Here is a 26,086-nt window from a genome sequence, read left to right on the forward strand (position 1 = left end):
ATAGTTCACTGCAGATAAGCATCCATAATGTAAAGCAATCTGAATTAGCCCCTCATTGGCAGTGACAAAAGGATTGAATGGACATGGAGATTGTACCACCAATTACACCCTTAGCAGATGGTCCTTCCCAGCCAGGACTGAAACGGTGAGGAAACCTACATTTCCACTACCTGTGCTATGACTCTTCTAAAAATAGAAAACTTTAGTGTTCACGGCTGTCACTCTAGCTGTTTTTGTACACAGAGAAAAGTATAACAAAAAGCAATTATTTGAAGAAAAATTTACTTTCATAGTAGAGAAACAAGGTTGATCTGAAGAAGAGCTCTGCGTAAGCTTGAAAGCTTGTCTTTCACCTACAGAAGTTGGTCCAATAAAAGATATTATCGGTCTCTCCAATATCCTGGGCCCAATACAGCTACAACAACAGTGCATACAACTTTCATAGTACTTAACTAAGACTTTTGTCAATGGTGATAATTCTAAAGACTAGAGTCCTCAAAGACTTCAATCAAATGTCATGTTCCAAAACACAATTACCAAACCAAAAGGGCCAATCCTGTACAGATGCACTGATGAAAGTATATGTCCTGAAGGCAAACTGAATTACAAGCATGAAGTATGTCACCTTTGAGACTGGAATCAACCATTCAAGCACTGGCACTTTTTCATTTATAGTAGTAAAAGAAAAACTGACAACTGTGGAAAAAAACCTTGAGGCTGTTTAAAGGGAAGTATAATGAGGCACTTAAGACGTAATGTGCATGCAACAAAAAATCCAAGCTTCATTTGTATTCAGTTGCTTTCTTTGGGATCAGTGTGGAAAGCAACATATTTCTCCTACAATGAAAACGAAATCTCTCTCTATGTTTTATAAATAAAGAAAAAGATAGGAAGGACAGAGGTCTAGCAATATCTTATCCCCCTCCTACACCCTGCAATCTAAATTCAAATGTGTAATAAATGTGCTTACCTGACAGTTTCCCTTTTTTGAGTAATAAGCTCAACAGATCCACTACAACAGGTACATTGGCCTACTTACAGCTTGGGAGCAGAAAAAGAACTTTCTGTCACTGGCAGTAGGGAAATAGCCTACCACCTAACATTCCATCCAGCTGAGACAACTTCCACAGCCAGGACCATTAAAATCTACTTTCCTAAATTACAGATTGTGTTAAAAATATATTGAGGGAAAAGCACTACAATGTCTCTTACTGAAGAGCGTGGTAAATTCCACCTCACAACAAGCAGCCCAAATACCTGGATCATCCAGCACAGAGATGAAAATTGATATCCACTGTTTCCAGAGTGGACCGGATCTGTGGATCTCATTATTTGAGAAAGGAAATTTTCAGGTAAGCATGGATAAATTCAGCTCCTCTTTTTTGTGCCAAGGTTCACAAATCTGTTATGATGGAATTTTCATAGCAGTGCACCTCCGGTGTTGGAAGTAAGATCATCCTTTAGATGTAGGCATCCATAGCGAGGTGTGCAAGCACACATGTTAAATGATGTTGGCTAAGATTGAATGACCAATATGTAGAACTTGGTGAACTTAAGTATTGATGGCCATGTGAACATCTAGCAAATCCTAATACAGACGGCATGCCAACTCTGCCTTGAAACTGTCAGTGCTCCTAAAGATGCTCTGATGCTTAGCCAAAGGAGGAATATTTCTTAGATTTATTTAGGGAATTAATGCTACAAAAGTTGCAAGGAATACCTGTTTGCGTAAAAAAGTACACCACCAGGTCTAATTAGAGAAAGTTCTCAACTTCAAATAAAACCAGACGGAACAAGTTTGGGAACCACTGCTCTAATGGATAGAAAGTATAACTGCAGGGGGTTACACACCACACTGCTGTGAGGAACAAAATGAGGTTCCAAGGTGGTACTCTAGGATCTTGCAGGGTTGGAATAAGGTTGATGCCCAAAGGAAGCATTTAATGTTGGAAACTGTATAGAAATGTACTTACCACAGAGACTTGACATTTTTGCGGTGACATTTATATACTCACAATAAAACCCTCCTAGGAGGTATTCAAGGCTACGTTTCACTGGTTTAACATGGTAACTAAACTATAGACTTTGCACTACCCAGTAGAAAAAGTTCTATTGATTAACTTCCCTTTTGGGGTGCACGAGACCAATAATAATTTCAACAAAGTATTCATTTTAAACCTACCTGGTCCCAGATGGAGAAGTGGTCTTGCAATAGCAGACCTCCTCTGTGAGCTACACCTCAGAGGAGGAAACAAACCTGAAGGGACAATCTCTCCCAAAACCAAATACAGCCCTGGAATATGTCTGGGAACTGGAGAGAGACATTACTGAACCAAATTGTTAGTCTACAAATTTGAAATAAAGTTTGGAATTTCCCTCAGAAAACCCCTACAGCAAGAAAGGCTGCCTGAGACTGCATGCCATTGAGAGAGCTGGGGAAAAAAATGGATGGAACTTCAAGTGACAGGGACAGGCTATGCCCCTGTTGCCAGTGATTGTGGGGTCTGGTTCTATCCCCAAGTTGCAAACAGGGCATAATCCTCATTGTAAGAGATTTATGGACCTTAACATGAAGAAAAAAGGCAAGGTTTATAAATCTCTAAAGGCTGACATTTATTCTGCACAAGAAATTTGTTATTTAAAGCAAGGATATATTTTACACAGATGGGATGGACAACTACTGTAGATGTTCTAAAGTAGGTGTTTAGATGTTCTAACTGTAACATATATGTTAGTCTTCTTCACCTGGTTACTTGCCTAAGTTAAGCTATATATGTTCTCTCTCACATATAAATGTTTCCAGCTAACCATCTTGTGACATACACATGACCCAGCAAAACAAACAAACAAAACAACCAACCCCACCAACCAGGACAATATAAAATACTGCAAATACACTAACTACACTATTTATACAAACTAGAATTACTGAAGCTAGGTCATTGCCAAGAAGTATTCAGCAGGCATAACAGTATAGCCCACTGCTTTTCTTGCCTCCTTCACCAGCTAGGAGTATGCGATATTTCTACCTCCAAGTGCACTGAAAGCTGGATACTAAGGATGAAGGGTAGGGGGTTAATTAACAACCACTGTCAATATTCCCAGGACTCAGAAAATCCTGCTAGAGAGTGTATGGTTTACTAAGATTTCTGCAAGTCAGGATGCAAATCATTTTCAAATTATATCCGTAGCCCAATTCCCTGGCTTGGTAAGGACCTAGCCCTCCTGCCTGCCAAGAGTGTCTGGAGTGTTTCACGGAGACCTGGCCCTCTCCTTCACCTCTGGGTTGCTCTCTGTTTCAGGCACAAGCTCCTCTCTGCGGCTGGGGCAGTCTGGCTTAGTGCTCCTGACTAGAGAGGACGAACTAGAGCATTTGCAATCTGCCCCTGCAGCAATCTATGAGGAAAGGCTGGCTAGAAACTCCTGGCCAAAAAAGACAGAATTAAAAAAAATATTTACACTTGTTTCTGGAGTCTCCAATGGAGTGAAATTCAAAATTTTGGGGTTGTTCTATCCCTGAAAGCCTCTGCTACAATGGAGAGATCCCTGGTCAACTGACCACCCAGGAGTAGAGGCAGAGAGATCAGGGGCTTTTCCATGGAGGGGCAGTCCTGGCCCCAGGCTAGCTGTCAATCTCAGATCTGACTCCAACCTGCAAGGAGAGGACCATCATCCCACAGGACAGACTGTCATACGTGGAAGAGGGGTCTGAAATTGAATTGTTGCTGGTTAACCAGAAACTAAAATACTAGTTACTCAAATAACTGTATTTGTTCCATGATTTCTTTTGATCCCTGAGCATTTTGCAACATACACATTAAACATCATCCCTGCAAACAAACTGGTTATCCTATTCTAAAATACATAGATTAAAAATAAAAAAAGTATAAGAGGAAAATGTAATTAATTTCAGTCTGTACCATGACTAGTCTTGGCACATTTTCTAGTGCTAGAACAACCATCATGGTCCAAGAATGAAAATTTAACGCCAAACCCTGTCCTATTTTTGTCAGATAGAAGTCACAAACCTTGGAAGGTTTCTGCAGAGAGCTGCATTTTTTACAGCTGAAGAAATAGCTACTTACAGCATTATTTGGCTGTAAACTTACTGCTACATATAGCTATTGGGATTATTGTTGGGTATATCACAAAATAGGAGTTTCCAGTGGAGACAAGCCAAGAAGTTCTGCTTAGGATCTTCAATTACTTCCAATCTGTTTTGGCTTCTCTGCTTCTATAGCAAATAAATAGTGCTGCACTTGTAAAAGCACTTTTCATCAAGGATTTCAAAGTGGTGTTACTGGATCCATTTTGCAGATGGGGAAATTGAAGCAGAAAGAGGTTGAGAGAGATTTACCCAAGGTTACACAGCAAATGACAGAACCCAGGAGACCAGATTTACAGGCCACTGCTCTAACTACTACACAACATTGCCCCCAGCAAAATGACTAGATTTCAGCTCTTTATTTGAACTTATCACTCAGACCATAACTTCTTAGATTTGTTGTTACATTTGAAGCCTATTCTAAATTTAAAGACAAAATATTAGCACTAATCAATTTGTGTAATTTAATCAGCATTATTTCTTCTATACAGATCCTACAAAGGCATTAACAAAAGTTGTTCTACATAAGTATAAAACTAGAGCAGCAGGTTTTACTTGGAAGCCAGCAGGTGTAGCAGGAAGGCCATAGCTCAATAGTCCTTCCAACCCCAGCATCCTGGGATGGGCTTGCATAGGAGTCAGCAAGGCTAGCGGTCAAGCTTCATTCAGTCATTTCCAGTGCCCCAGAGTTCTCCTGGCGGTAGCCAGTAGGTGGGACCCAGGACCTCAATCTCCACCGGTCTCGGCTAAGGGTCCCAAGGGAATGGCGTTAAGTGCCTCAGTTGTCTCTTTCTAATGCACCTAACTAGCCCGCCCCATGCTGCTTCCTAACTCCCTGCTCTCTCTTCAGTCCTCTCCCCACTCCAGTGGGGAGTTCCCAGTCTCAGCAGCTCACATGGTCAAATAAGAGAGAGGAGGGGGGAGGGATAGCTCAGTGGTTTGAGCATTGGCCTGCTAAACCCAGGGTTGTGAGTTCAATCCTTGAGGAGGCCACTTAGGGATCTGGGGCAAAAATTGGTCCTGCTAGTGAAGGCAGGGGGCTGGACTTGATGACCTTTCAAGGTCCCTTCCAGTTCTAGGAGATTGGTATATCTCCAATTATTACCTATTACCTAAGTATTCCCTAGCTCTCCGCCCAGTGTTCAATTATTCTATCTCAGCAGGGAGTGGAGGTGGAGAAAGAGTCAGGCCCTTACTCTCTTAGTTGTGGTTTACTCCCACAATGCAGATCCTTCTCCTGTGCATAGCCCTGTCCCCAGAAACTGAAAACTGTCTTCCTACCTTTGGACAGCCTCTCCCTCATTCCTATTCCCTCCTGCATTGCCACTCTCTGCCTGACTGTCAGAATTCCCTTTTGAGCAGATCCTCCATTTGAAGCATGCTCCGCAGCTGATGAGGGGTGAGACCCTCTTGGTCCAATACTGCGCCTTCACTCCCTTAGTCTCTGTATAGAGTCTTAAACCCCATTACAACTAGCTCAGAGCTCAACATTTTCCCCAACATAACCATGGGCCACATATTTCTCTGCCTGCAATAAAAATAAAAAAAGTGAACTTAGATTCTGGGTGTTGCTGATCTAAAGTAAAGGAGATTGAGTATTTCTAAGCATAAGCTAAAGGGATGGGAGTGGAAAGGGACATTGCTCTCCACAACCCAAAATTTCAGGAAACCTATTTTTTGCTTGTGCCCCCACTGAATGTACCATTAAATGACTAGAACTGTTCCTTCCTATACCAACCCACCCCTCCCTCCATGAGGGTGACTACACCCATGGCGATGTATTAGTTTGCTATAAGTACAAAGGTCGAAGTGTGAGCACAATCTCTGCTAGCTCCCCATCCACCACCAACATTCTCAAACATTTTTTTAAATAACCGATATCAACATGAAAGGTATACTTACACACAGATACTGGGCACTGAAAGGTCTGTACATTTATTACCACCTACTGGCAATGCAGCATTAAATTGAACTCCTTGTGATTTTGGATGAACATTCTGTTTTCAGAGTTAGCAAATGAACAGAACAATAGGGGTTGTATAGCTGGGGGAAGGAAGGTGCCAAGGGTCGACCGATTCTCTTACCCTCCACATTGCACACACGGGAATGTCCTCTCGAAAACCAAAACAGAACACCAAAACATAGCTGCTCTTCTACCCATTGTCTTATCTCTAAGAACAGCAACACTGACCATAGCAAACATTTTGTTATACTAAAATATGTCAATTAACTACTTATACAAAGACAAGATATATGGACTACCAACCACTTAAACAAATCAGCAGACATTTCGTTTTCGCGAAGACATCATTTGACCAAAGAGTTAAAAGGGGGTTAAGTTGTAAGCAACATTCTTGCTAACTGCCCAGCAGTATGTGTCTCTTACTACATAAATTTAACTATGACGACTTTCTCCAATGACCATTCTACATTCAGTGTGCTATCCTTGCTAAATTCAACAAGTTAGCAAAGAAACACAGTTACAATTTTGGGTCAGGTTTATAAAATACTTCCTTAAAGCAATTAGAGATATATGATGTGAATTATGCAAAACAAGTTGGGACCCACCTTTGGAGTGTTTTCCTGAAGACCTCTTGGGTAAAGACTCCTCAATGGAATGTGCTGACGTATGTAGTGCATTTTCCAAACTGTTACTGACACTGTTTATGGGGGTCTCAGATCTTGGAGTGACCTGGAAAAAAATAAAAATAAAGCTGATGTAACTCTGGAACATTCCATTTTCCTCCACTAAGTGAATAGTGTTTCAAATTGAGTTAAGAGCTATCAAGAGCATTACTATTCTATTCTAAAACAGTTATACATTTTTCAGTATACTGTATTTTACAAGTAACAATTTGGTGGAGGAACTTTTTAGTCAGCTATTTGTAAACCTAAATTAGTCTTCATAATCCACACAGTGGTACATGAAGTACCATTCTTTTTTAAAGTGTTATGCTTATGCAACAGTTCATTTTAAACAAGTTTACAAACTCTTCTTTTGTTAATTTTAAGAGCAAACCTGGGTTACTATGTCAAGCAAAGGACAATCACTTTTATGTTGTGTCATATATCTTAAATATTACTGCAACAAATAAGAAACCAACTTCACCTCTCAGGACAAAAAACAGCGTAAGAAAATGACTCAGTTGGCTTTGCAATTTGGGAGCTTGCCATCAAGATCTGAAGACTATATTTTGATGAAAAATTACTCATTGTGAAAGAAAAGTAGGCTGCATCATCAAAAACTGACTTTATAGCATAATATGTACCCTTTAATCAGCACTTAGCATAAGGAACATATTTTCACTATGACTCAAGAGCTAGAAAAACAAACATAAATCATATGAAAAACAGAACATTTAAACTACTTTTGTTGCTGTCCACAACAATACGCACATTTGTGTTACAATATAGAGAAACACCTATTGTTAGTAGTTTAATGTGAAGAACTTGCCACCTAAAGCAAGTCAATTAGTCTCTCACATTTTCTAAAAAAATGAGAAGCAGATATGGAAAATGGTCACATTAGCAGTAGGGCTTAAGTATCTGAAAGGCGAAAAACACGTGTGTTTAAATAGGTTACAACAAAAAGTACTCATATTAACAAATGCATTCCTTGAAATTCAACTGCCACATTTTGAATTAACAAGAAATCCCAGTCTGTAGGATTCTAATTTAACATAGGTTCTATCCTTTCATAAATCACAAGAGAGGAAAATGTAATAGTGTAACTAAAGAAACTAATCATTATTCACGATAACTAACATCAGAGTTTACAATTTCCTGTAAGGTTCAATCATATAGTGATTCCAGGCAGGACCATGAGGAGGAAAGCAATTTTTTAAAAACATCTCATCTACCCCACTGTTAGCCTAGTACAGAGGTGGGCAAACTATGGCCCGCAGGCCACATCCGGCCCGCAGGACCCTCCTGCCTGGCCGGCTAGGTCCCGGCCCCTCCCCTGCTGCTCCCCAGCCCCTACAACCTCAGCACGCCACGCCGCTGGTGCAATGCTCTGGGCAGCTGGGCAGCGCAGCTGCCGAGCCGCGGCCTGACCCGGTGCTCCAGGCAGCGCGGTAAGGGGGTAGGGAGCAGGGGGGGCTGGGTAGAGGGTAGGGGAGTTCGAGGTGGTCAGGGGTGTGGATATTGTTTAGGGCAGCCAGAGGGCAGGGAATGGGGGAGGTTGAATGGGTGCAGGGATCCTGGGGAGCAGTCACAAAGGAGGGGAGTTGGATGGAGCAGCAGGGGGCAGTCAGGGGCAGGTGTTCCAGGGGCAGTCAGGGAGAAGGGGTGGTTGGATGAGGTAGGGGTCCGAGGGGGGCAGTCAGGAATGAGAGAAGGGGTTGGATGGGGCAGCAGGGGGCAGCCAGGGGTGGGGGTTTGGGGGCGGTCAGGGGACAGGGTGTGTGGATGGGGCAGGAGTCCTGAGGGGGGGGGGCATCAGGGAAATGGGGAGGGGTTGGATGGGGCAGAAGTCCAGGAGGGGCGTCAGAGGGTGGGGGCTCGGCCATGCCTGGCTGTTTGGGGAGGTACAGCCTCCCCTAACTCGCCCTCCATACAATTTCAGAAACCCGATGTGGCCCTCAGGCCACAAAGTTTGCGCACCCCTAGCCTAGTACATTGTGACTAATTGAATAACATGTTTTAGATTTTGCATAATTTCTCCCTGTTTTTGTAGAATTATTCCTTTGTGAGGTTCACATAAAACCTTGGCCTTCACATGTGTGTGACACACACACACACACACTTTAAGGCTCTAACACCTAAGTGCACAAGTGAAGGAATTATGAGTGCAGATTTTCAAAAACTCATTTGTTCAAACTATGACAGTTTACACCTGTGCTAGAGAAGTCGACCTGCTTTAAAAAAACACCACCAGGGCCCCCAAAAGGGAAAGACAGATTATAGGAGAAAATCTTGAGAGATGCTGGTACAGAAATGATTACAAGTCCTGTCTTCCTCTTCAACATCACTACACTGCTTTTACTTTTTTAATTCAGACATTTACTTGGATTTCTACAGCCAAGCATGCAGGTGCCTTACACCCATAAGAACACTTGTAAAACAGTGAAACACAAAGCTTTCAGATTAAAAGGCTAGAAAATGAAACCCGTAGCTCAGTCACACACACACACAAATCCCAATGCCCTAACTAAGATTTTTCAAAGGCTTGATCGAAGAGCTAATCATGCACTGTTTCTGAAGCTCATTAAACTCAGACTCTGGTGGATTGCTGCAAAGAGACGTTCCAGAGGGCTGGGCATTCTGCTGACTCCAACCTGCTGCTGACAGTGGAAAGTTTAACCCAAGAAACAGATTGATGTTTTCCCAAGTAAGGATTGCTGTCACCCATTTTTGGTTATACGCAAAATCTGAATTCTTCCCAGGAAGACATAAATCCTTTTGTTATTTTTGGTATAAGATTAATTTAGCCCACATCTCGACCAGCTGAACTCATATGTTATCTGACTCACTCTCACATCAAAGTACAGTAAATTTAAACTGGCGTTCAACCACAACACCCTGATCAGTTCCAAATGGAGCACTTTAGTTAGGGAGCTAATGGTGTTATGGTCAGGCTCACTATGACTTTTTAAAAGTCTTCATGCAGATTTTAAATAACTTTTTTCCACTGACTTCCATATCCTTTGACGTTGCTTATCACTGAAGTTTTTCTAGAGAAAGGGAAAGTTTCAATAAAAATGTTTTGTAATGTAAGTAATATTTTCAGATCAGCCAGCTATTTTAAAATTAAAGAATAAGTGATATTTGATTGGACCACACACACTGCAATATCCTAGGATTGCATGAACTGTGAAACTTGCAGTCCCAGAAGAAAACTGACATGAAAAATATCAATATTTACACACAATCATGTTTTTACAGCCACACTACTCCTGAGGGAATTCTGCGCTAAGCAAATAAAAATTCGGCACACAATATTTTAAAATTCTGCAAATTTTGTTGATAAATAAATGTGGAGGCTCCAGCATAGTAGTGGGGAGCACAAGCCACTGGTTGCACGAAGATGGAAGACCACCATATAACAGCCCCACATACACCCCACCCCAGACACAGACTCTGCAGTGAGGCTGCACCCAACCCTAAGAAAGTGCAAGGGCAGGGCCTGCCCCTGAAACACCCCAGGGCCCTGCCCCTCCATGCCAGGTACACCAGGTGTGGGCAGGCAGACTCATCTCAGCAGGATCCAAGTATGGAGGGGCTTAGTGTGCGAGGATCCAGGTGTGGAGTGAAAGGGTTTTGTGGGGGGCAATCTGGGTGGAGGCAGCTCAGTGAGGATTCTGGGGGGGGGAGGGGGAGCTGGATACACAGCGGCTCATTGGGGGGGGGTTTCTGTGCAGAAATTATATATAATGATTCATTAAGTACAAACCACGTTAACAGAGTCACAGTTGACAAATTTAAAATAGCAAGAAAATTCAGAGTTCAGGTTCTTGTGTCATGGTTTCTATGTATTACAGTGCATAAAGATAAGTTCACAATGGAAATATTGACAACCCCTACTGTAGCTGTACAAGAGGTAATAAGAGCTACCAGTCTACAACGTTCTCACTAATGCATGGATGGTTCAAGTAAGTATGGGACGTGGTAAATCTTTGAAGCCAGCTTTACTGTTAGCAGTGCTACCCAGTGAGAATGTATAACAGTCAATTTACTACACTAAGTCTTTTCATGAGAACAGCAGGGTTCATAAATGGGAAATTTAACTTGGTAAGTATTTAAGTAGAACAGTAATTATCTGTTCCCTTTCAGAATAACTAACCAGAACACAAAATATAGCTGGTTTAACTGAAAACTATTTGTTGGCCTGGACTGAATTAAAGCCAACACTATCTAATGTGTAACATGACTACTTATACTCTCCAAGTTTATGAAAAGATTACGTAGGTGTTTTTTTGGGAACAAGGAATTTCATGGAGGATGTTTTTTCACGAATACTCTATGCAAAATAAATACTGATTTCCTTGCCTATTCAGTAATAAATATTCAGAGTATAATTAGACTAAAAACATAGGAAGTGAAGGCTGGATAAGAGAATAGCACTAAGTGGCATCTAATGGCTTCAAGCCCAAGAGCTGCATGAACAAATACAATCATTTCCTATTTATTGCTGAGGGAAAAATCCACATAATATTGCAGATATGAAAAAATAACTAAGGATTGGGGAGGCAGGAATCCTAGAGAGAAATGGGCTCCACTAATTTTTCACCCTGTAAATTACATTGTCTGATAGCTTTCTCTAACTCAATGTATTTATTTATTTATTTTAATTTCCAGACCTCTCAGGTTTGGGGCCACATATTGAGAATATTTAACAATTTTGTTCCATCTTTTATAAAGTCTTGGGGAAAATTTAAATAGTAGTCCTTTCAATCTCTAATTAGCATGAGCTAACTTTTGAGGGGTCATTCAGATACTACAGTACTGTTTTAGAACAACCATTCAACCAAAAGATGTTACAGCTGAAGACTGGAGATTGGGACACTCTCCTCTTTTCTGGGTTTTTAGGTACATAGTTGCTTCTAAAAAGTGTACCCTGAGTGACTTAGGCTTCCAAGTAATTAAAATAAATAAATAAAAAGAATCTATCCATCCCTCTCAGTGTTACTTATGTCAATTTCCTAACAGGCAATAGGAGACATAGTCACCATTCTAACTTTGATCCATGAAGTATAAAAACCAGGGGCTAGGCTCCAGGATGCTGTCTGAGGCCCCAGTTCTGCCAACTTTTGCACATGTGAGTAACCTTATGCATGCCAGTAGTCCCAATGAAGTAAAAGGGACTATATCCACAGGTATGTCTGCAAGACCTGGGCATTACTGATCTTAGATATAGGCTTTTCTCTTTAAAAATCCATGATACCACTGCTCACCTTCTTAAATTTACAAATGTAGTTAAGACTTTTGCTAGATTGGGGCTTAAATGCCTCAGAAAGTGAAATGTCTATACTGGGAATTTGTCCATATCCAGCAATCAATGGCCAATACTGTCTGGGGCAAGATTCATTGGCACAAATCATGGCTTTCCTTGCCTACACTTGGGTATGCCTCGGTGTAGTTTCATTGGAGGCCGGCCATTAATACTAGTTTAAACACATCAAATTCCAGATACACACCCTTGGAATAAACCCTCATGAGAGGGAATCTCTCTTTCAGTTTCTTAAATGCAGAAAGATTTACGTGTGCTGCAAAAGATTTTTAAAGAGTCTGGCTTGTGCCCTCCTTTGTTTTTTATGATTCATAAATAAATTCCTGCCCCTGCCTTTTTAGGTGTTTCTGATTTTTGTTTGTTTGTTTTAAATCTTAGACCTTTTCTGCACTAGGAATTCTGGCCACCAATGTAGCAACACTTGTGCAACCCCAGTCTAGTATAGAAATGGAAAGCAGTGATTTGCACTGCAGCAGCATACCCTGGTTTTAATCGCAGTAATCTCTAATGGTGCAAATCACTGCTTGGCTTGCCCTATCTAACTAGGGGCTCATACCAGTACAGTTACACAGATGGCTATTCATTGATGGCTGGAATTGGGATAAATCTCCAGTGTAGAAAAGGCCTTAGAAATACCATGAATGTCAAGTCTAGTCATCCCTGCTGTTGCTGGACAACATTCTGCAGATCACAGAGCACATGATGATGATCTAGTGGTCCATTCTCACCGTAAATTCTATGACTCTGTGTGTATTATATGCTCACAAGACCTTATTCAAAGGTGTGGCAAATGATGACTCTTTAATAGGGCTGTCAAGCGATTAAAAAAATGAATCGTGATTAATTGCACCGTTAAACAATAATAGAATACCATTTATTTAAATATTTTTGGATGTTTTCTACATTTTCAAATATAATGAATTACAACACAGAATACAAAGCGTACAGTGCTCACTTTATATTTATTTTTTATTACAAGTATTTGCACTGTAAAAAACAAAAGAAATAGTATATTTCAGTTCACCTAATACAAGTACTGTAGTGCAATCTCTTTATAATGAAAGTTGAACTTACAAATGTAGAATTATGTACAAAACATAACTGCATTCAAAAATAAAACAATGTAAACCTTTAAAACCTACAAGTCCACTCAGTCCTACTTCAGTCAATCGCTCAGACAAACAAGTTTGGTTACAATTTTCAGGAGATAATGCTGCCCACATCTTGTTTATGTCACCTGAAAGTGAGAACAGGCGTTCGCACGGCATTGTTGCAGCTGGCATCGCAAGATATTTATGTGCCAGATGTGCTAAAGATTCATATGCCCCTTCATGCTTCAACCACCATTCTAGAAGACACATGTCCTGCTGATGACAGGTTCTGCTCGATAACGATCCAAAGCAGAGCTGACCGACGCATGTTCATTTTCATCATCTGAGTCTGATGCTACCAGCAGAAGATTGGTTTTCTTTTTTGGTGGTTCAGGTTCTGTAGTTTCTACATCGGAATGTTGCTCTTTTAAGAATTCTGAAAGCATTCTCCATGCCTCATCTCTCTCAGATTTTGGAAGGCACTTCAGATTCTTAAACCTTGGGTCGAGTGCTGTATCTATCCTTAGAAATCTCACACTGGTACCTTTGCATTTTGTCAAATCTGCTATGAAAGTGTTCTTAAAACGAACATGTGCTGGGTCATCATCCGAGATTGCTATAACATGAAATATATGGCAGAATGCAGGTAAAACAGAACAGGAGCATTAAATTCTCCCCCAAAGAGTTAAGTCACAAATTTAATTAACACTTTTTTTTTTAAATGAGCATCATCAGCATGGAAGCATGTCCTCTGGAATGGTGGCCGAAGCATGAAGGGAAATATGAAAGTTTAGCATATCTGGCATGTAAATACCTTTAACGCCAGCTACAAAAGTGCCACACGAATGCCTGTTCTCACTTTCAAGTGACATTGTAAATAAGAAGCAGTCAAGCATTATCTCCTGTAAATGTAAACAAACTTGTTTGTCTTAGAAATTGGCTGAATAAGAAGAAGGACTGAGTGGACTTGTAGGCTCTAAAGTTTTACATTGTTTTGTTTTTGAGTGCAGTTATGTAACAAAAAAAATCTACATTTGTAAGTTACACTTTCACAATAAAGAGATTGCACTACAGTATTCGTATGAAGTGAATTGAAAAATACTATTTCTTTTGCTTATTTTTACAGTGCAAATATTTATAATTAATAATAATATAAAGTGAATATTTTGTATTCTGTGTTGTAATAGAAATCAATATTTGAAAATATACAAAAATATCCAAAAATATTTAATACATTTCAGTTGGTATTCTACTATTTAACAGTGCAATTATTCGTGTTTTTTTTTTAAATCACTGTTAATATTTTTGAGTTAATCACACGAGTTAACTGTGATTAATCGACAGCCCTACTCTTTAATAAAGATTTCCTTTGTCCAGAAATCTTTACTAAAATTCTATAATGCACACTTGGCCACAGAATCTTCCAGAACACACAACATCTGAGCTACTGCTGTAAAGCAAACAAAACTTCCTTAAAAAGCCTTCAGTTTTTTTGTTTGTTTTTTAAAATACATCATTAAACAGCAAGAGGACACAACAGCACAAGACAAGAAGTTCTACAGCTTTCATGCAATTCTGAATTACAGTATTCATGGGGTAGGACAGAATAAAATGGCAAATACTGTTGCTCTTTCCCCTCCACTCACTGAATCGGCACTAATATTTGATACATAATACAGTTTTGAGCACCTAAATTAGTTACCTACTGCATAAGAGAGAGTCAGATCTTTTCAAATTTATAAACCACTTAGAAGGATTCAGGCCTTTTCTAGATTTTCCATTTGAGATCAGAAAAAAGTTCATGCAAGTATAGACTTTGGATCACTTCTATATTCTGCCAGTACAATTTTTATTTTAAATAGTAAAGCAGTCAACAGAAGACAGTTTAAAACTAACTGTGACTTGGGCATGTATCAGCATTATCTGATATGTAGGTCTCTATCCTGAACTACACAGTATTTTAATTTATGATTAAATGTGCATAGATTTCTCTTTATGATTTTAATAAGGTTTTTGTTTATATAATTTTTTTAAAAGGCAAAATCTCTCCAGTTAGCAACAGACAGACCCACCATCTATACAATTAGAGCACATACGTGTACAATTGTAGCTGCAGATAGTCACGATAAGATTCATATCTACAAAGAAAGCAACAAAATGCATGTACACTTGCACTAAGTACCATGCAAGTCCGTCTTATTGGTCCACTTGAAAGTATCCAAGACTTCCAGTATAGGGCTTTTTGTCTGTCTGTCTTTCTCTAAACCTTTTAGACCATCTCTAAATTTGGAAAGTTTATAAAACAATTCCCAGCCAGCATCAGTGGTAATAGAGGCCAAACCATGAACAAGGCTCCTGCAGCCAGATCTGATTTTATTACCACTTAATTAAATCCACTGAAAGCATGTTTAATCAACACTGTGGTTAAAAAATGATCTGACCATTGAGGCCTTTTCTATGCTAAGACTCCCACCTGTGCTAACAGGTGACGGTACTGGTTGATTCTATGGTTGATACACTCGAAAGGAAGTCTACACTACAAAATTAAGTCGACCTAAGTTACGCTGATTTACAGCCACCACAATAACTGAATCAGTTTTGCATGTCCACACAATGCTCCTTGTGTCGGCAGTGCACGTCCTCACCGGGAGCGCTTGCACTGATTTAACTGCCAGCATGATGCACTGTGGAACAGTTTCTGAAAGACAGCAACAGTTGATGTAAGCAACGCTGAGTACACTGACACTGTGTCAACCTAACTACATCAACTTAAGCGCTATGCCTCTTGCAGAAGTGGAGTTATTAAGTCGGTGTAGTGAGCAAGTTACATTGGTGAGAGCTACATTTTAGTGTAGACGCTTACAGAGTTAGGTCAACATACGCTACCTTATGTCCATCTAACTCTGTCGCGTAGACTAGGCCTTAGGCATCAAAATTGTGTTATGCTTCTTTTGCAGCTGCCAACTCCCAGCATCACATTTCAGAGGTGAGAGGGGAAGAGAAAGAAAGGCAAGCCTTATATTTGTTGAAGTGCAAACCAGACAGTGAACGGACTTCTAGGTTGCCTTTTCACTGGAATAATTCACAGGTACTCTGGTCTCACCGACTAACAACTCACAAATTCAAAAGGACAGGTGAACAAGATAAAATCCATATTTTAAAATAGTGGATATAGGTTAAATAATGCTGTTAGATAGTGACAATATTCACATATAAAACAGGAAAACAGGGGATGGGGAAAGCCAGTTGATGTTTAAAAGCGAAATTTACTAATATACCATTGCTAGTATATCATTGACTCTACAGCTCTTCAATTAAAAAGTTATTCCTAAGCAATTGGTCTGATTACTTTTGGATCATTTTTAGTTAGTTATGAAAGCTTTAAAACTGCATACTGTGCAGTATTTTAGTTTAAAAGTGTCAGTGATTTCAAATACTGTTGAAGTATATAATTGTATTTTCAAAAGTTACCCAAAAGCTCAGTAGGTCAGCAGTGGCGGCCTCACATACTCAATGCAAAACTCATGCAAGATGCATATATGGAAACATGGATTTGGGAGAACCCAACACCATTGTCTTTACTGCCTTTTATAGTTCTCCTGATTTACACACAGGCAAAACAATTCTTGATTCATCCTGCTCTCTTCCCCCTTTTACCAATATGGAATATTTCAAAGGAAAAAAAACCAAACCTTCTCTTCCAAGTTTCATATAGAGCTAATTTTAACTGCTAAGTTATGTCAGTGAAAATAATCTACAACAGAAACGCTAATAGCCCTTAACTATACTCATGGGAATAGCATCTCTAGAATTAGCACTTACTTTGTTTTCAGCAAAAACAACAAAACCTCAAAATGGCAAAACACAAAATATACTCTAAAACTCAGGACATGGATTCAAGGGAAAAGTTATTATTAGACATATTGGAGTAATAATTAGAGGACTCAATTAGGATCAGAGCCCCATTGTGCTAGGTGCTGTGCAAACACACAGAAAGAGACAGGCCCTGTTCCAATAACCAGCTAAAGAATCATAGGATCTCAATTTATGCAATTCAAATCATACATAAAAAAAAAATTTTTTTAACCAAGTGGTTAAAAACTTTAAAACAAGGTTGCTGTTCAACAGCTTTGAAGTTGCACACTGGAATGTTTGTTTATGTGTGGTTAACAATTGCTAGCTTTGCTTTTCCATGGGTGGTTTACACACAGTTTAAGCACTGATTTATCTAAAACAGTTTAGAGACTGGTTCAGGTAAAACAGTGCAGTCTCCTACAGTATACACTTTTATTTCAGATGAAGCGTGTCCTACTTCAATTTTGCTTAATTGTAATTGATAATCAATAGATAATTAGAAAAAAATAATGTACAAACACAGGACTTGAATACAATGATGTCATGGCTGAAGAAAACATCATAGACTGCATTTAAAAAAAAGTGGGGGAAGTCAACATCATTATGAATTCAGTAAAAGTTTTTTGGGTCTTTCTATTTGGTTTCTCGCTATGGAATATTCAGTCCAATTTCCAAATAAGCTTGATTTTAAATGCCTAAATTAGAGTCTCATGTTAACATTCATTATACTATTGGGCAACATTCATTTAATTAAAATGAACATACTACTAATGGAGACTACTTTACTCCTTTCAAGTCCTTCCTGTGCAGTTATAAAAAAACCTTCCTGGTTCTTCCTATTAAACCATTTTTGTGAGAAAAAACAAGAAGCCTAATAAATTATGATAGTCCAAGTAGACAGTCTCAACTTTCCAACCTGGAAATTCAGTACCTATGTGTAAGCCACATTAATACAGTGTGGCTCACTTTTGGAACACAGGGATTTGAATGCAGGTTCATTGATGGCCCACCCATGTAGTTACCATCACAAATGAAAGAGGACCAGGGAGAAAGTTAGGGCTCACTTTGTCCCATCTGGGGTACCACCCACTTGTCTTGAAGTCCCTGGCTGGGTCATGTGGTAACGGAACAGGAGCACTTCAATTTCTAGCCTAAACAGGTATTAACATAATAAATGACTGAACAAGACATACTTTCTCATGATAGATCGGAAGCTAAAAATTCAGTTTAAAACCAGAGTTACCCAATAGTGCTAAGAACAATTCAGTTATTACCCTTCTTTTGCAAGACTGGGATAAAGCCAGAGAGCTCCTAGATATGACCCTTGTACGACTCAGGTTCAGCTTTCACACAAAAAAATAAAAATAAAAAAAAAATGTATTTTTTCAAAATCTGGTTCCATAAAAGGATTACAAATTTCAGTTACTGTTTCCTCAAAAATATTCCCAGGTCCTACAATAAGCTGCAGCAACACAATATAAAAACAAAACTATTTTGCATGCACCTGAAAGTGAGACCTTATCATTAAAACCAGATCCAGCGGTCAATATAGAAACCCTCTTAAGCAGCTTATTTCCAAAGTTTTAAATGAGCATATTAAATAACGACTGATAGATATCATATGCTACATTCTTAGAACAGAGATGTCGGTACAGAAATTAAAGGCTGACTGGCCTACCATTCATAAGATATCAACTTGCAACAGAATCACACAACTATAGTATATGAACCACTGACTGTGTTACTTCCTTGCAACTGCAAACAAAATATGTCCAGAACTACTATGTAAAAGGCTCTGATTCTGCAGCTGACTCCACACAGTCAGATCCATACACCTGCACAGAGCCCCAGTGAAATCAGTGAGCATTCCTCAACATGGAATCAGTTGAAGGACTGATGACCAAAATGTTACTGACCTAAGGGAGCCTTATTTTGCTGTTTGTTGGAATGCCCTATTGCAGGGGTAGGCAACCTATGGCATGCGTGCCGAAGGCAGCACACGAGCTGATTTTCAGTGGCACTCACACTGCCCAGGTCCTGGCCACCGGTCTGGAGGCTCTGCATTTTAATTTAATTTTAAATGAAGCTTCTTAGACATTTTAAAAACCTTGTTTACTTTACATACAACAATAGTTTAGTTATATATTAGAGACTTATAGAAAGAGACCTTCTAAAAACATTAACATGTATTACTGACACGCGAAACCTTAAATTAGAGTGAATAAATGAAGACTTGGCATACCACTTCTGAAAGGTTGCCGACCCCTGCCCTATTGTATAGTATTTCTTGGTCCTGGCTCAAAATTGTTTTACGTAAGTGACAGGTAGAGGAGGAAAAGGTATTGAAATACATCACCCCGAACCCTCATCCCTGCATCGGTGGAAGTAAAATTGATATTATCAACCTGTTTTCATCTATAGTAAAATAAATAAATAAATACCTTTTTAAAAACAAACAAAAAAATTATATCCTAAATCAGGGGATATCTAAAGCAAAACTTATTTGACACCCAGAAAATTGAATTAATTAGTTCAATTTTGTTGCACTTACTTACTATTTCAGAGAACACCAGAAGTTTTATACGACATGGTTCACCCTCAACCTTAAGTGATTAGATTGGATCAGCAATCCACAGAATCAAAACTGTCCAACATCTAGATCTACCTCAGACCGGACATCTAATCTCCTTCCAGATGTAAACATAGAATATGGAACCCTGTATGTAATCAGTTTACCATTTCATGGGCATTATCCCTTTCTTCCTGATTCTTACAAAATATGCGCACACTTCACTGATTGTAAATTGTAATTATTTCAGCAGTAACAACTACAAATTTTTTTCTTCCAGATGTGTCTTGCTTGGTATGGGAAATAACATTAACATGATGACACAAACGTCATTCAAGTACCATGACAGCATTGATGTTATATTTGTGCTGGAAGAGTCACTTTAATTATAAATGCATTTTCAGAGGTTTATAGTTCCTTCCAAAATTATTCCTTTGGCCTGAAGTTTCTCATACTTGTTCACGGCCCAGAATGGATTGGAGAGAAGGTGAGCTGTTTGTTTTTGAATTTTAGTAAAATTATGTGAGACTCCTTTTGAGTTACCTGAGCATGAAAAAAATAAAGGTGGTATACATGTATTAATATATTTTTCAGACACTGCTGCTCATGGATAATTCAAGTGTTTTCATTTTTTAATTCAAATTTGAACTATAAAAATTCCTAATCACTAAAACATTACGAAGTTACAAATGAATGAAAATGGCAGTCACTGCCTGTGTGTTTTCCCTCTCAATAGAAGTATGCACAGAGTGCATTTATCTAGTTATGTGTTCAAAGGTCGATATACATAACTGCACAGCGCCTGTGCTGCTTATTTTGATGACAGAACATGCACTCAGTGTTGCTCTTAATTTTTCAAAATATAAAAAGCAAGGAATTTATATAAAAATACTACATTAACACAAAGTAATAGATTTTATATAGACAAAAACTAAACTAAACTATGGTTTCAATTTGGCTAGAAAACCACAACCTTTTAAAGTCACAGACACTTCAGATAAGTCATTAGGCTATTTAAATTATACACTGTAACAACAGCATGGAAGTCTAAGGTAGTTCCACTGTATCTTGTGACGAGGCAAGTCTCAGCATTTAAGGTGAACCCAAAGGAGTTTGCACTCAGAGTTTAGCTGACATCAAATACCAACCCAGTATAGCTTGTGCTCAGGCAAAGAAGCACAAATGATGGGGAAAGGCTAGCACTGGGAAAGTCCTTATAGAGCTCTGATGGCTGGGGCCCCAGTGCGGCTTATCTTCTTCTGGCCCCTGCGCTGACTCTTCTGGGTGATGTTGTGATCATGCAAACGTTATCAAGTCACATCATCACAACATCCAAGTCTGTAATGTTTGGATTTAATTGTGCACAATTAAACATGCCTGGATTGAGTGAAATGTATTGTTTTTCCATGCTCTTTGTCCAACAATAGATTTAAGCCAACTTCTTGTTCTAAAAAGTATTAACTAGCTACCAGCATCTGAACATCTTAGCAGCCTTCACTTAAAAACAAGTCTGAATTTGTCTCAAACGGATTTTCTTAACTTCAAAAGACAATGAAAATATATACAGTAAAGTGACACTCATTTTTTGTACTCCCTTAAAGAGAATTTCGTTACAACATAAACTATTAGTGTTCTTCAATTCCATGTTTAAAATGCACTGCCCTCCCCGCAAAGGTTATTGTTCTTCTGAACATAGTGGGCAAGTGACCACCCAGAAGGTAATTTTTATTGCTACCAGGAAGAACAGTAGAATGGATTCTCCATCCATCTTACAATGGCTTAAACAGTGCTGAAAAATTGTATACTATTAGTGAAGACCAAAATGGTATGCTCTGAGAGGCATTCATGTCTTTTTTCCTTACCCATATTCACTTGATCCTGATCCTATTTCTACAGAACTTTTGCATGCGGTAAATTTTACTTTTAACCACCAAGAAGGTGAGTGTGTGGAAGATGGAACTGAGGTCTGTATATTTGTTCTATTCCTTATTTTGATTTGATGTCATGCTTCTTCTGCAGAATAGAAACTGTAAAATTAAGTATTCGTATGGAGGCTCCTCCTGCAGTTAATTATATCCTTATAGCCTGTACTGAAGTATTTTTCCATCTATACTTCATTCACAACAAAAAATTAAATTGAACAAAAAGTAAACCTGTAACCTCTGCTTGTTGGCTCCATGTATTCTGGGAAAAGGAAACAAAATGTTGAGAAAAATCACCCAGATGTCCACAGCTGAGTATTAAAAAAAACAAAAAAAATGCAAACTTTCAAATTTAAGGCAGCAGTATCCAAAGGAATGTACAACTAGAAGGAAACTTATGTTACGAGACACCTCCACAACACGTACCTTCCCATCTCAGGCAAAGATCCAACTCCCACTAAATTCAATAAGAGTTTTATCCGTCGGTTAAGCAGCCACTTTCAGTACAACTCCAGTACAATTTTGTTCAGAGTTATGGTTAAATGGGACCTAGAGTCATCAAAATTTCACTGCCACCAGACAGACACTTCTAACAAACCTACTTCCCTACCCCCTCCAGTCCATAATCCTTGAAGACAGATGCTTACTCCCATTTCCAGCTAGATTTTCCATGTCTTTCTCCCTCGCTAGTCTTTGATCTGCTACCCATGAAGTGAGGCAGTCCAGTCAGCTCAAGCCCATTTCTGTTGATCTACTTGTGACTCACTGATGAAGGTCTCCCTTCTGATTATATGACAGAAATCCCAAGGATCCTAGATGAATCCCTGACCATCCCATCTACTAGACAATTGATTTTTGCTTTTCCCTTAGGTTGGCACTTATCACTAGAATGTTTGAGGGGTAGGAAGGAGAAAATATGTGGTTATGTCGTTTAAGCCTTCAAGAAAACAGTTTGAGATATTACCCAAGCCCTGAAAGAAAGAGTACGAGGCTGCAATACCCACCTTATGGCAGCCAGGGTAGGTTGCCATGGTGCTAAGAGCGGGGATGCTCGGATTCTTGCTGGTGCTGGCCATGATGTTTTGGATCTGGGTAAGCTCTTGCCTCAGTACCTGCTTCTGGTGGAAGCTGAAGGCAGGGTGGTTGGACGCCATAGTGAAGAGCAAGAGAAATTCATCCCCAGTGCGGCCCTCGTTGAGCTGCAGCCCATAGTTGTTGATGACAGAATCAATGTGGGTAAGTGTGCGGAAGAGGACTCCAGCTGCCTCTCGGTGTGCAGACCCCAACAAGGCAAGGGAGACCAGCAGTTTGCTACGTACCACCTCGTCTGTCAAGTTAGTGAGGCTACCCAAGTCAGCAGGGTTGTTGGCCTTGATTTCAGAGTCACGTAGGGAATGATAGTCCTTGCGGGCCAAGTCCTCTAAGCAGGCACCTAGAAAGCGCAGTTCAAGTGGGATGCACAAGTCCAGGAGGCCACAGAGAAATTCCACCCGCTGCGGGGAGGGCAGTTCTGAGAACCAGCGGTACACACTGTCCCTCTGCAGCCGTGGGCACCGCTTCTCTACCATGTTGCTACTGCAGCTACCACCACCACCACCGCCACCAGTGCTGGCACCCCCAGGGACAGGGGAAGTACACACTGGGGAGTGAAGGAAAGTGCCCAAACAAAAGTGGGGGAATGGGACCCTGAGAGATAAGTGCCCAAATACAAGAAGGGGGCAGCCTAAGAGCAACACACACTGGGTCCCAAATAGTGAAAATCAGGGAGCTCGCATTAGAGGTGAGATATAAGGACCCTAGGGGGGTTACTGCTGTAGGGACACACAAGGATCCCAGGGGCGAGGACTTCCAATGGTAGGGATGAGGAGACACGCAAGGACTCTGGGATGGGAGAAGGGAGGACACCAAGGAGAAGTTTCCGATGGGGCGATGGGAGGACACGCAGAGACCGCTGGGAGGGGTTACTGATGGGGATGTGAGGACACAAAAGCACCTGGGGATTAGTGATGGAGGGTGACGGGACACGCAGGGGACCAGGAAGGGGTTAGCGATATGTGTGTGTGGGGGGGGGGTGACAGGACACGCAGGGACCCAGGAGGAGGTTAGTGATGGGGGCGGGGGTGACAGGACACGCAGGGGCCCAGGAGGGGGTTAGTGATGGGAGCCGGGGTGACAGGACATGCAGGGGCCCGGGAGGGGGCTAGTGATGGGCCCGGGAGAGGGCTAGTGATGAGGAGGGGATGATGGGACACACAGGGGCCCGGGAGGGGGCTAGTGATGGGGCGGGATGATGGGACACGCAAGGCCCGGAGGGGGCTAGTGATGGGGCGGGATGACGGGACACGAGGGGCCCGGTGTGTGTGTGAAAGGACACGCAGGAGCTGGGGGCTAGTGATGGGACACTCAGAGGTCTGGGGAGGGTGACGGGACACGCAGGGGCCCGGAGCGGTTAGTGATGGGGAGGGGGTGACGGACACGCAGGGGCCCGGGAGCGGGTTAGTGATGGGGAGGGTGACGGACACGCAGGGGCCCGGAGCGGGTTAGTGATGGGGAGGGTGACGGGACACGCAGGGGCCCGGAGCGGGTTAGTGATGGGGGTGACGGGACACGCAGGGGCCCGGGAGCGGGTTAGTGATGGGGAGGGTGACGGGACACGCAGGGGCCCGGGAGCGGGTTAGTGATGGGGGTGACGGGACACGCAGGGGCCCGGGAGCGGGTTAGTGATGGGGGTGACGGGACACGCAGGGGCCCGCGGTGGGGGTGACAGGACACGCAGGGGCCCGGGAGCGGGTTAGTGATGGGGTGACGGGACACGCAGGGGCCCGGGAGCGGGTTAGTGATGGGGGGACGGGACACGCAGGGGCCCGGGAGCAGGTTAGTGATGGGGTTACGGGACACGCAGGGGCCCGCGGGTGGGTGACGGGACACGCAGGGGCCCGGGAGCGGGTTAGTGATGGGGGGGGGACGGGACACGCGGGGGCCCGGGGCGACGCGGGACCCCAGGGCGATGAGCCGGCCGCGGGGCGAAGGCAGTCGGGGTGAGGCCGGGCTCCGCGGGCCGCGCAAGCGGGGCTCGCTGCCCTCTCGCTCCCCGCGGCCGGGCGGGGGAGCAGGCCCGAGGGGCCGGGCAGATGCGGGGGGCAGGCCGGGGATGCCGGTCCAGGCCCCCGGGTATCAGCGGGCGGCGGGCAGCGCCGCGTCCCTGCCCCTGGCGGCTCGGCAGAACCAGGCCTCTGGGCCGCTCCCCTCACGGGGCGGCTCCTTCCCTCCGCTTCAGCCCCGCTCGCTCCATCCTCCGCCGGCCTCCGAGGGGCCCCGCGCCCCCTCCGCGAGCCTGTTCCTCCGGCTGGGCCCCGTGCCGGCTCGCCTCCCGCTGGCTCTCCGCGGCTGACGAGCGCCGCCCGAGCCCGGCCGCCCCCGCGGGCTTCAACCGCCACCGGAGCGCCCGAGCCGCCACCACCGCGACAAATAATCCCCGCCGGCGGCAGCAAGCGGAGCGGAGGCACACAGCACTGTGTGTGAAAGTGACTAGCCGGCGGAGGAATCCCAATCTCCGATCGGGAGGAAGGAGGCCGGAACTCACTCCCCCTCCCCACTCACTCGCGGCCCAACCCTACGCGATGCCCCGCCCTCTTTCCCCACCTCCGCCCATTGACTGGCCGAGTCGGCCTAGCTACGATTGGCTCCTCCCTCCCGGCTCCCAACCTCCCGAGTGCGCGGGCCGCTCCCTCAAAAGGCCGGGCTGTCAATCATGCGTCTTAGTCCCGCCCACCGCTGGATGACTGGCCAAGAGCGACAGGGGCGGGGCGAAGTAGGAGGGGACAGCATGTGGCTGCTTTTTGACTCCCCGGCACGTGTGCCGCCTGGGAGCGGTGCGGGGCCAGGCTGGCTCAGCGGGGGCTGCTGGGACTGGGGGACGGGGCCAGGCTGGCTCCGGGGGGAGGCATTTGGGCTTGCGGAAAGCAGCCCCGTCTGGCTTCCGCCCTCCCTCGGGCAAGAGGCTGCCCCGCTGCAGAGCGGTCTGACTCAGGGCTGGCGCTGCACAGCAGAAGCCTCTTGCCTGGCGGGGAGGCAGCGAGACAAGGGAGCCCTGGCTGCCCCGCTCCGCAGGCCGGCTGGGGAGCTGGGAGCCGGTGGCTTCTCACATGTGGCCGTTCCCCTTCAATAAATTCTAATCAAACAGGGCTACTGCTGCGTCCAAGTCACATCCCGTACAATCCAGCATCTGCTCAGGATAGGGGGTGCTGCAGGAGTGGATTTTCATGGCATGGAGCTGTTCGATATTAGTGTTGTCTTTTTAATCTAGTGTCAGATGGCCCTGCTGTAACTCCTGCTGTACATCCCAACACGATGCCTCCTTTTCTTTCTTCGCTGTTTGAAGGGAGTCTTCCCTTATTGTCAGATAATTTGAAAAAGCCTCTTTCTGACATTTCCTCGTCTCCTGAACATTGGAGTAGATGGTATCTTTCAGTTTCAATATTTTCTGCGTCATATGGATTGGGAAGTCATTCCCTGGGTTTCTAAAGTGTCTTATCTCCTCTTATTTCTCACAAAGGGGCCATTCAGCAGGATGGGAAATAGTGTGGTTCTGCG

The 26,086-nt window shown here is 42.6% G+C and overlaps 1 protein-coding gene across 2 annotated transcripts in view; it reads right to left on the reverse strand.

Moving 5' to 3' along the window:
- The window catches only part of ZCCHC14 (zinc finger CCHC-type containing 14), an 81,021-nt gene extending 57,258 nt beyond the window's left edge, over positions 1-23,763 (reverse strand). The window contains exons 1-2 of one of the 2 annotated variants that reach the window (XM_039502645.1): positions 22,498-23,762; positions 6,674-6,797 (exon numbers count right to left, since the gene is read on the reverse strand). In XM_039502645.1, coding sequence (XP_039358579.1) covers positions 6,674-6,797; positions 22,498-23,061 — 688 coding nt within the window. In that variant the 5' untranslated portion in view covers positions 23,062-23,762. Of the gene's footprint in view, positions 1-6,673; positions 6,798-22,497 lie in introns of both variants that reach the window. The other variant, XM_039502646.1, reaches the window with a different exon arrangement.
- Between the last annotated feature and the right edge of the window lie 2,323 nt (positions 23,764-26,086).

This window comes from Mauremys reevesii, linkage group 16 (genome assembly GCF_016161935.1).
Source record: "Mauremys reevesii isolate NIE-2019 linkage group 16, ASM1616193v1, whole genome shotgun sequence".
Classification (NCBI taxonomy): domain Eukaryota; kingdom Metazoa; phylum Chordata; order Testudines; family Geoemydidae; genus Mauremys; species Mauremys reevesii.